Source organism: Squalius cephalus (assembly GCF_949319135.1).
Source record: "Squalius cephalus genome assembly, chromosome: 7".
Lineage (NCBI taxonomy): Eukaryota > Metazoa > Chordata > Actinopteri > Cypriniformes > Leuciscidae > Squalius > Squalius cephalus.
The window spans coordinates 46,140,284-46,152,783 of NC_137128.1; the positions used below are offsets into that span (position 1 = coordinate 46,140,284).

The following is a 12,500-nucleotide window of genomic DNA, read 5'->3' on the forward strand; positions in this document are numbered from 1 at the left end:
CGCCAGAACCACTTTACACACGATTTACAAGCGTTTCTCGGCGAGGGAATCACGCCGCTGTTCTTGAAGCAGATAAACTTACAGTTTCACTATTAGAGACGCTGCTGATGAACACTGTGGAAACACACACACTCAGGTGATTCACACACACTTAATCTCTCTCTCATAACTGCATTAGTCTCATACAGTTTTAAGGAGAAAATACTCAGCAATGGTGTTGACTTATGAATTTACACATGCTTTGTCTTTAGGCGAGACACTACAGGTGAATAGGGTAAACATTTTAACTAGCAGATATCACCATGAAACTTTCCCAGTTGATTACCTACATTAAGATGAGAAAAAAAATGTATTACAAGTTTTCTGTAATTTAATGTTTAAGTATGCAAATTAGGCAATATCTAATTAAATATGCGCTAATTTGCATATATTTAAAAAAACTAAATCTGAGTATTGGATAAAGCCAGCCATAAATTTTTTTTTTTATTGTGTTCACATATTAGACGGGAAAAAAATTACAGAGGGATTTATGGGTATCTACTTTTGTTATCCTGTAAATCAAGAATATAGCCTTAAAAAATTTATTTTCACCATGTTTTTTGGAATAAAATGTTATATAAATCAGGCTAGGAATAATATATTTACAAATCCCTCTGTAAATGTCTTCATAATATAACTAGGTACAAGACTGGAAAGTTTGGTGTATATCGGTGCGACTGAAGTGGAGATTTCAGACTTGGAGAATGAGAGAAAAGTCATTTTGAGAAAACAGGCTTTAAAGATTTATCATCAGCCAATGAGATTGCGCAGTCAGCCCTTTCTCTTTCACGATTGGTTGCTGATAAAAAGGAAATGACCATATTTGGATCCGACAGCATTGTACAGGAGAGAGAGAGCTTTCTAACGTGTGTGTGATGACAGGGAGCAGACGGCGATCGCGGAGCAGCGTATTGATTAACAACGCCAACTTTTGTTGAGTTTATGAGAAATCTAAAGACGCAAACAGACAAAGTGTAGTAAAATAAAGACCTAAATGTGTATTTCGGACTTTTTTTCACCACAAGTCTGAAAGAAGACATGTTATTGAAGACCAATATCCAAAAATCTCAAAATTGACCAGTAAAAAAAAAACGATGTTTTTGCCTGCCTTGTCTCGCCTTAAAGGAGAACTCCGGTCAATTTTAACATTGAGCTCATTTTTGTGTAAATTTGGAGTGCTGTCAGTACAGAGAACGACAAAAAACCGGTGTTGCCTACACCGTGTTATCCTCTTTAGTATAGTATAAAAGTTACCTAGTGTCCCTTTAAAATCTGCACCCTGTTGACTTCAATGGGGCAAGTTTTAAAGGGACACTAGGTAACTTTTTAACCTTAACTGAACAGCTTCGGAGTCAGTGGAATGGTTATATTACTCATTTCGGGTTGAATGGTGGTGGTTTCGCACCCCCCTGGTGCCCGAGAGCGGAAAAAACTCACTTGCAACTTTGGGACGCGGGTCGGCGTCAGGAAGTATCGCGTGATATCAGGTCTCGCGATGTAACGAATTGCTTGACGGCACTGCACACGTACACGCCCCTATTCAAGCACCGACTAGCTATAATTGAAGGGCAGTGATAGATTGAGTTATGGCTGAGCCTGTAAAAAAGAAGCAGAAAGCTAGGAAATCTTTGTCGGAGGACCAACGAAAGAGGAAACGGGAGACTGACCGAGCAAGAAGTCAGACTCGAGTAAATATATCGGACCGGCTTTTTCAGAATGGTGAGAACTGAGAGAAACAGAAGCCTGCAAAACGGATGCTGATCCTGCTGTTGCACTTGTAAGTTAAGTATCTTTGGAATAAACTGTGTTTAATATTTAAATTTCAAGTAATTGTGACCTCAGGATGTTTGCTATTGTCTGTAAAGGTTTTTATTATGATCGCTGTCTGTTACGGGCTTACTAGTACGCTAGATACTATAACTTTGATGTTAGCATTGTCATTAGCAAACACGTTTGATTTCTGTAGTTGTTTGACCGTTCCTCTGTAGGTTTTATTTGTGTAACTTACACTTTTATTATATGTCACTAAGTCAACGCGTCTGATAATAGGCATAACATGTTGCACATATCATGATCGAGCTAGAAAAAACGTTCGGATGTTTTCTTAGACAAGCAAAGGTAAACCATCATTCTACCAGATGAACTTATAGACCTTGCTAATATAACTTTAGACAAATATTAGCCTCCGATATATATTTATGCTCATGCCCACTCTCCCAAAAACAAACAAACACGAAAGCAGTAGTTCGCCTCGTTCATATCGTTCATTCCCGGTAAAAATACTAACGTTAGTATGCATGACAACACAATAAAAAAAAAATTAAAATCGCCATCAGTTGGAAATAAAATATTGCTTTACTTGCCTCGGTAGACATAACTGGTTTTGAAATAGCCGGTTCCTCTGCTCAGCTGGGTTGACAGCTGATCAGCTGGGTTGCTCGTGGCAAGGGGGGAGGGACAACAGTTCGTTTTTACACAGAGTGTTTGAAAGCATTTACTACCAGACATTAGGGGGAGCTCGTAGAGAAAAAACACTCAGACTTGCCTGGTGTCCCTTTAAACCTGCTTTTAGCCTCTTAACATCCTTGATGTGTCATTACAAGTGCACAGCCAATGTGAGTGATTCCTTCAGAGTGAACACGAGTGAGTCTGACTGCAGTAGATGTAAAAGATATGAATGAAAATGATGTTTATTCAGCCAGCGCACATACCTGTATTTACTTCCTGTTTTCGGTCAAAGTCCATAGTAGTCGATTGTCGAGTTCACGCGCATTGGTTTAGTACCTATGATCACGCGCCCAAACTCGACAATCGACTACTATGGACTTCGACTGAAAACAGGATGTAAATACAGGTATGTGCGCTGGCTGAATAAACATCATTTTTATTCATATCTTTCACATCTACTGCAGTCAGATTCACTCGTGTTCACTCGGAAGGAATCACTCACATGACCTGTGCACTTGTAATGACACATCAAGGATGTTAAGAGGCTAAAAGCAGGTTTAAAACTTGCCCCATTGAAGTCAACAGGGTGCACATTTTAAAAATAGAATAACTCTGTGTAGGCAACACCGATTTCTGTCGTTGTTCTCTGTACTGACAGCACTCCAAATGTACAAAAAAATGAGCTCAATATTAAAATTGACCGGAGTTCTCCTTTAAAGCACATTAAAAACACCACATAGCCACATAAACAACATTAAAAGCTGGACTTCCACCACAGGGGGACTTTAAGTGCGTCGACTTTTAAACATGTTTCCCAAACACTCCCCATCCGTCAAATGAATAGACACGCCTCCTCATGGATATTATTATGTGGGATTCATTCTGTCAGACAGACGTACCTTGCCGAAGTTTCCCCACTCCACTGAGAATCGGTTTGTGAATGAGATGTACAGGTCGGGTGTGATGTCGATCGGACGACACGGGCGAGAAGGTTCCGTGCCCATTTTATTGGATGAATAGGAACACTGCGAACAACACATAAACATTAGACAAAATTAAACTACACTGTAAAAAATCCTACAGTAAAAGCATGTAAAAATGCTTACCTTACGTTACCTTACTACACAGTGAAAAACTGGACAGGACACTTAAAATACTGTTATATTTACAGTGTTTGGAATTAAAAAGCACCATAATAATAATGAAAAACTGTAACCTGACTTTCCCAGAATCCTCACATTTGACGCTTCTCCATTGAAATAAAGTTTTTCTTATCAGTTATGCAGTTATTATACTGAGGACACTGTGATCAAACATAATACGAGGCACAGAAGCTGTAAACACGGTCAGACTGAGAGGAGAATCAATCACGAGAGTCATCTGAGTCAATGTGAATCAAACATGAGTCATCTGAATCAATGTGAATTAATCACGAGAGTCATCCGAATCAATGTGAATCAAACACGAGAGTCATCTGAATCAATGTGAATCAAACACGAGAGTCATCTGAATCAATGTGAATTAATCACGAGTCATCCGAATCAATATGAATTAATCACGAGAGTCATCTGAGTCAACGTGAATCAAACACTAGAGTCATCTGAATCAATGTGAATTAATCACGAGAGTCATCTGAGTCAACGTGAATCAATCACGAGAGTCATCTGAGTCAACGTGAATCAAACACTAGAGTCATCTGAATCAATGTGAATTAATCACGAGAGTCATCCGAATCAATGTGAATCAATCACGAGAGTCATCTGAGTCAACGTGAATCAAACACGAGAGTCATCTGAATCAATGTGAATTAATCACGAGAGTCATCCGAATCAATATGAATTAATCACGAGAGTCATCCGAATCAATGTGAATCAAACATGAGAGTCATCCAAATCAATATGAATTAATCACGAGAGTCATCCGAATCAATGTGAATCAAACACGAGAGTCATCTGAATCAATGTTAATTAATCACGAGAGTCATCCGAATCAACGTGAATCAAACACGAAAGTCATCTGAATCAACATGAATCAAACACGAAAGTCATCTGAATCAATGTGAATCAATCACGAGAGTCATTCGAATCAACATGAATCAAAAACGAGAGTCATCCAAATCAATGTGAAATAAAACATGAGAGTCATCAGTCTGAATCATGGACTCAATTGGTCATTCAACTCACTTATCAGTTATGCACATCAGGGTTTTATGTTACATCTAATATTGTTTTCTTGCATTATTGTATGTTATGATGGTGTTTTGTATTTATTTTTATGACACTGAATGCACCTTATACATTTACGGAAAAGCTACTCACGGTGAACTTGGACTCTACATGTTGCTTTCTCTTTATCACTCATGTTAAAAACACATTTTAAACAAGTGTAAATGAATGAGGACAACAAATGAATGTCTTGGCAACTGCGATAACTAACAAGTGAGTTCAAAACTTCAATGCCTTTTGACACTGTCCAGACAACTGGATTCACAGGATATTATTATTTATGTGTAAACTTGGCCTGGCAACACGTGATGCAGAAGATTTGATGTTAACAGCACCTTTTTGGTGTCAAATCATCTAATACTTTAATCAGCCATACGTCACCTGTACAGGACAGCTCATGTGATTAACTAAAACACCGATGTTCGGCGGATACTGATCTTCTTCAACGCCGACGCTCTCACTGTAACAAATCCTGAAAGACACATTTAACAAGACGGTTTCAGAATGAATGCGGTTGAACAGCAGTACATGTCATTTGTTTTACTCTTCTGCGGTAAAGATTCACCTGAGCACCACCTGAACAGATGCCGAGCCAGACTGAGACTTCCTGATGGAGGGAAGAAAAAAGCTTTAAATATCTCAAGAACACAAGTTATAATAAAACAATTATAGTGAGGACACTGTAATCAAACATAATACGAGGCACAGAAGCTGTAAAACACGGTCAGACTGAGAGGAGAATCAATCACGAGAGTCATCCGAATCAATGTGAATCAAACACGAGAGTCATCCGAATCAATGTGAATCAAACACGAGAGTCATCCGAATCAATGTGAATCAAACACGAGAGTCATCTGAATCAATGTGAATCAATGTGAAAATGGTGGACCTGGATATCCTAGGTATGACCAAAAGCCTCGAATTTAGTGATCTTAAAGAGCGCGATGGATTATAGGGCGATAGAAGATCGGTTAAATAAACTGGAGCTAAGCCGTTTAGGGCTTTATAAGTCAGTAGCAATACCTTGTAATTAATACGGGACTTTATAGGTAACCAATGTAGTGATGATAAAATTGGTGTTATATGATCATATTTTCTTGATCTAGTTAGAACTCTAGCGGCGGCATTTTGCACTAACTGTATCTTGTTTATTGAGGATGCAGGACAACCAGCTAATAAAGCATTACAGTAATCTAGTCTCGAGGTCATGAATGCATGAACTAACTTTTCTGCATCAGAAACTGATAGCATGTTACGTAGCTTAGCAATGTTTCTAAGGTGGAAAAAGGCTGTTCTTGTAACATATGAAATATGATTTTCAAAAGACAGGTTGTAGTCTAGTATAACACCCAGGTCTTTTACTGTAGAGGATAGAGTAACAGGACATCCTACTATGTTAAAGTTGTATTGTGAGAGGTTTTGTGGGTGGTTTTTTGAACCGATGATTAGTACCTCTGTCTTGTCTGGATTTAATAAAAGAAAATTGCGCATCATCCAATCTTTTATATCTTTAACACACTCTGTCAATTTGGATAATTTAGCGTTTTCATCCGGCCGTGATGAAATATAGATTTGAGTGTCATCAGCATAACAATGGAAACTAATTCCATGTTTCCTTATAATATTTCCAAGTGGCATCATATATATTGAGAATAATAGAGGGCCTAACACAGATCCCTGCGGCACTCCATAGTTTACTGGAGTTATGATCGATTTTTCCCCATTTAAATAGACAAAATGGTAGTGGTCTGATAAATACGATCGAAACCAGCTTAATGCTTGTCCTTGAACACCAGTATAATTTTGTAGTCGATCTAAGAGTATTGTGTGATCTATAGTATCGAACGCAGCACTAAGATCAAGTAAAACTAGTATTGAGATACAGCCTTGGTCAGAAGCTAAGAGTAAATCATTTGTGATTTTAACGAGCGCAGTTTCAGTGCTATGGTGCGGCCTGAACCCAGACTGAAACTTTTCATAGATGTCATTTTCTTGCAAGAAAGAGCCCAGTTGGGCGGACACAACTTTTTCTAATATTTTAGACATAAACGGAAGATTTAAAATGGGTCTATAATTTGCTAGATTATTTGGGTCTAATTGTGGTTTCTTAAAGAGAGGTTTTATAACTGCCAGTTTAAATGTTCTTGGAAAATGACCTAAAGATAAAGATGAGTTAATAATATTGAGGAGAGGCTCTTCCACTACAGGTAACACTTCTTTCAGTAGTTTAGTGGGTATAGGATCTAATAAACATGTTGTTGTTTTAGATGAAGTGATAAGTTTATTTAACTCTTTTTGTTCTATAGTTGCTATAAAGCACTGTAATTGTTCTTGCGGGGTGATAATTGAGGCTGAATTATAAGGCGCGATTGAAGATTGAACATTTACAATTGTGGTTCTGATGCTTTCTATTTTTTCGGTGAAGTTGTTCATGAAATCATTACTACTAAACTGTAACGGGATATTTTGTTCAGGTGACGCTTGTTTATTCGTTAGTCTAGCCACGGTGTTAAATAAAAACCTTGGATTGTTTTGGTTGTTTTCTATTAGTTTGCGGAGATGCTCAGCCCTGGCCACTTTTAGGGCCTTTTTATAACGTGACATACTGGCCCTCATTTATCATTCTTGCGTAGAAACGGGCGTATATGTTGGCGTAAGATTATGCTTACACTCCTCTCACCGCCTGATTTATGAAGCTGTGCGTACCTTTGAAATCCAGATGTACGCAATACCTGCCCTTGATAAATGCCGCGGCTGAAAACGATCGTCATTAAAATAACACGCCCCCTATATATTCAAGTCTCCGCTTCCCCCACGCCCTCATTTTACGCCATGGACACACGGAAGACGGCAAAGAAGAGAAACTTGGATGAGCAAATGACCTATCACAATGCATTATTTTACAGCACGTGTTTTGAAACAATTAGCATTTAATTTCGTATCACGTCACATGTATTGGGGTGTACAATAGTGATGATGATGTGATGTGGAGTACCATTCATTCACATTAATAATTGCATGACAATTTGTAATATTCTTCTTATTATTATTATGATTTTTATTATAAATGGCGCTTATTGTTATTTAGAAGAAGAATGTCGTTATTATTATTATGTGTATTAATATTATTATTATTATTATTTAAAAGAAGAAGAAGAAGGTCATTTTTATTATTTTGTCAGTCTGAATTATTTTTTGGTCATTGAAAGCCTTTCATTACTGAACCCAGTCCGTGCGCAGAACCCTGAAACGTCAGGTAAAGCGCACATCGCAACTGAAGGAACAACAAAACATTGAAGTCCATGTTGCACAAAAATAAACACTGAAGTTTATAATTACTATGTCGTTGTTTTTTTACAGTGGGTCATAATATATCATAACTTTTAGTTTGTCAGTGCGTTTTGTGGTGTTAGGAATTGTTTTTCTGTGCATTTCCGCACTAACTCAAAACGTGCGTACACCACCTCCTGAGCTGGCGTAGGATTTGAGCGTGCCGTACGCCAACGTCCATATTGATAAATCTCAAAGTCACCGTGGTTTTGGGTGTACGCCAGGTGTACGCTGGAAATTTGGTGTACGCACTTTTGATAATTGAGGGCCACTGTCTTTCCACGCGATTCTAAAGACCTCTAAATTAGTTTGTTTCCATTTACGCTATAAATTACGGGTTTCTCTCTTTAGAACATGCGTAGTATTGTTGTATCATGGTGCTTTAATTTTCTCTCTGACCTTTTTTAATCTAATGGGTGCAACAATATCCAATGTTCCAGAGAGAATGGTGCTCATAGTGCTAGTTAATTCCTCAAGTTCATCTGTTTGTTTGGGTTCACTGAGCAGCTGAGACAGATCAGATAAGCAATTTGAAAAATTATCTATAGTGGTTGGAAGGATTGTTCTGCCTAATCGATAACGCGGCGCCGCATGACATATTACAGGAGTACGTAATATGCAAATTACCATGTAATGGTCAGTGACATCATCACTTTGCAGTATAATATCTATATCGGTTGGATCGGTTCCATGTGATATAATTAAATCGAGTGTATGATTAAGACGATGAGTGGGACCAGTGACGTTTTGCTTGACCCCAAAGGAGTTTAATAAATCTGTAAACGCAGCCCCTAACGCATCATTTGAATTATCTACGTGTACGTTAAAATCTCCAACAATTAATGCTTTATCGACGTTGACCAATAGATCTGAGAAAAAAACCGGCAAACTCTTTTAGGAAATCAGGAAAGGCCCAGGCGGTCTATATACGGTAGCCAAGGCTAGAGATAATAGGGATTTTTTTCTTACAGTCATCCAAATCAACGTGAATCAACCACGAGAGTCATTCTAATCAATGTGAATTAATCACGAGTCATCCGAATCAACATGAATCAAACACGAGAGTCATCTGAATCAATGTGAATCAAACACGAGTCATTTGAATCAACATGAATCAATCACAAGAGTCATCTGAATCAATGTGAATCAAACACGAGAGTCATCTGAATCAATGTGAATCAAACACGAGTCATTTGAACCAACATGAATCAATCACGAGAGTCATCTGAATCAATGTGAATCAAACACGAGAGTCATCAGAGTTAATGTGAATCAAACACGAGAGTCATCTGAATCAACGTGAATCAAACATGAGTCATCCGAATCAATGTGAATCAAACACGAGAGTCGTCAGAAACACACTTTTGTTTGAGTCACATAATATACATCAAACACAAAAGTCATCCGAATCAACGTGAATCAAACACACAAGTCTGAATCATGGACTCAAATGGTCATTCAACTCACTTCCTCGCCGAATCGACTCACTCAGATTTATCTTTTCAGAACCATTAACCACTTTTAAAATGCACATTTGGTTCAGTTTTCTTTTCAGAACAGAATTCTGCATTGCATGCGTCACTCTTTTAAGAAAATAATAAACAGATGTGCCCAAAAGTGATCTTTTGTAAGGTTCCTGAAATTTCTGTCTTATTTTCAGCACAAATATTTAAACGTTCTTAAATCAAAATACATTTACTTGAGAAGCAAAATGACTTTCTGAAAAATTGCTCAAAAAAATGATGCATAAAATATCTGTCAGTGGGGTCAGAAAAATCTAGTTATTTTAGAGGGAAAACCAGATTATTTTCTGACCACATGCTTTTTTGAATCATAAACACTTCATTTGGAGACATTTTTCAGAAAACAATTAATATCTACAATCAACAGCACAACACTGTCCATTAATGTTCAGAAGAATGAATAAAGACGAGACAGAAACTCACCGGCTCTTCTGAATCTGTGCCTGTTGATTCGCATTGAGATGAATCAAGAAATCTGAGATTTGCATGATTCCTCCACACGTGGGCACTGAAAACATGAGCAAATACACACTCATGCATGCTTTCAACATCAACAATTTAGGTTAAAACTGCTCTGAATAAGGGAATAGGTTTGATTACTTAATTTATAGTAAATTTACAAATCAATGTGAATGTCAATATGAATCAAACACGAGAGTCATCCGAATCAATGTGAATCAAACACAAGAGTCGTCATAAACACACTTGTGTTTGAGTCACATAGTAAAATTCAAACACAAGAGTCATCCGAATCAACGTGAATCGAACAGAAGAGTCATCTGAATCAATGTTAAAGGGGGGGTGAAATGCTATTTCATGCAAACTGAGTTTTTTACACTGTTAAAGAGTTGGATTCCCATGCTAAACATGGACAAAGTTTCAAAAATTAAATTGTACGTTTGAAGGAGTATTTCTGTGCCAAAAATTGTCCTTCCGGTTTGTCACAAGTTTCGGAAAGTTTTTTTCGAGTATGGGTCTTCGTGACGTCAGATGGGGCGGAATTTCCTTATATGGGTCCTAAGGGCACTTCTCCATGAATAGCGCGGGCGCGCGCGCACTTGTAGACCAGAGCGAGAGAGCGAAAGCAGTGCCTCATCAAAGCGCTCTGCTCGGCTTTTGGAAAGTCAATGTCACCAAAGAAGTGGGTTTTTGGTTGCCAGGGCAAGACATCCCTGCACAGATTCCCAAAGAACCCAGCGTTAAGGCACCAGTGGATGGAGTATGTTTTTCCAGAGCATCAACGGAGTTGTGCAAGACTGTTTGTTCCCTGCATTTCGACGATGATTGTTTTACAAACAAAGCCCAGATCGACGGATTTGCAGATCGTCTAATGCTTAAGGATGGAGCAGTCACAATGATAAAGGTTCGCGGTCGCAGGTTCGGTGAGTAAAACTGTTGAACAAATGTTTCTGTGTGTTGTTAGCTCGGCGCGTCAGCACAGCTTTAGCTCCGCCCACACGGCCCGCCTCCAGCCGCTCGTTTTTTTTCCGGAAAGACTCGGTACAGCCTATTTTTCTTTTATAAATATAATAAAACTAAAGACTTTTTGGAGATATGAAGGATGCAATACTACTCTATAGGTACTCAAGATTAACAGGAGATTGAGTGAAAATGAGCATTTCACCCCCCCTTTAATCAAACACGAGAGTCACCCGAATCAATGTGAATCAAACACAAGTCATCCGAAATTAACGTGAATCAAACACAAAAGTCATCCTAATCAATGTGAATCAAACACGAGAGTCATCAGAATCAACGTGGTTAAAATTGATCTGAATAAGGGAATAGGTTTGAATATTAAATTTATGGTAAAATATTGCAGTGCACTTAAAGTCGTCATGAAACAGAAGTCTTTTCTTCCCTTTTCTGACTTATACATCTACAAATGTAGGGCGAGGCTTGATTTTGTCCATGACGAATTGATAATTATGATTCAGTTTAGTGTCCTTATTAGGGGTGTAACGATTCCCTCATGTCACGATTCGATACAGATCACGACACTGAACTCACGATATGATATTATTGCGAAACTCCAAGACATAAAAAGGTTTACAAAAACTTACTATTGATTAAAATGCTCAATTTGATATTACATTGTGTGTGTAAGTGAATAGACTTGGTGCTGAAACCCAAAGCAGGACAATAGAGACGCCAGAATAACAATATTCATGATTCTGAAACAGAATTATTTTAGACGAATATGCACTCTTTCACTGACTAGATATATTTAAAATAATGAAAACCACTTTTTACTGGTAACATCAGACATCTGGCATTATCAGGACACACACACATATTCCCCCATTGCATTATTATACATTATATTCAACATTATATATAGTAGTTTAATGTAGTACTGACACTAAAACTCTGAAAACTGAGTTATACTGGGTGAGTTATCCACACTGTGGCATTGTTGTATTGTGATAAATTGTTACACCCCTAATCCTTATTAATATGAGATCCTAAAAACTGGAAAAGATCATCCTCATACCCAGAGGCGTCGGGGTCAGGATGGTGTCCAGCGTGTGACAGAATGGCAGACTGATCATCTGTGGCTCTGCACACACAGGTGCGGGCGACACACACTCCGGCATGGAGATGATGTGGACCGGACTTGGCTTGGAGATCTGGGAGTCTCTGGAAGCCTGTCGGAGTGTGTGAAGCTCTCGGACGAGCGACAGAAGCTCAGGACTGCACTCGTTCAGCAGGAGGTCGGAGACTCTCTTCAGCAGGACCTTCTTCAGGCCCGCTTTACTCTTGCCCATCTTAGAGAGGAGGAGACGGAGCTCTGTGACCCGAAACACCTCCAGCATCACCTGTGGGACACACCAGACACGGAGGAACTCACACACGGATCATCATCCATATATGGAAGATTTCTCCGGGTTTAGTTTCGCAATTCAGCTTCTGTACAGTCACGAAAAACACTATT

At 38.5% G+C, this 12,500-nt stretch overlaps 1 protein-coding gene across 1 annotated transcript in view; it reads right to left on the bottom strand.

The window, feature by feature from the left end:
* The window catches only part of pias4b (protein inhibitor of activated STAT, 4b), a 176,629-nt gene that overhangs the window by 8,335 nt on the left and 155,794 nt on the right, over positions 1-12,500 (bottom strand). The window contains exons 3-8 of the mRNA XM_079876796.1: positions 12,060-12,384; positions 9,989-10,073; positions 5,278-5,319; positions 5,094-5,184; positions 3,387-3,512; positions 83-114 (exon numbers count right to left, since the gene is read on the bottom strand). Of these exons, the coding sequence (XP_079732922.1) occupies positions 83-114; positions 3,387-3,512; positions 5,094-5,184; positions 5,278-5,319; positions 9,989-10,073; positions 12,060-12,384 (701 nt within the window). The remainder of the gene's footprint in view (positions 1-82; positions 115-3,386; positions 3,513-5,093; positions 5,185-5,277; positions 5,320-9,988; positions 10,074-12,059; positions 12,385-12,500) is intronic.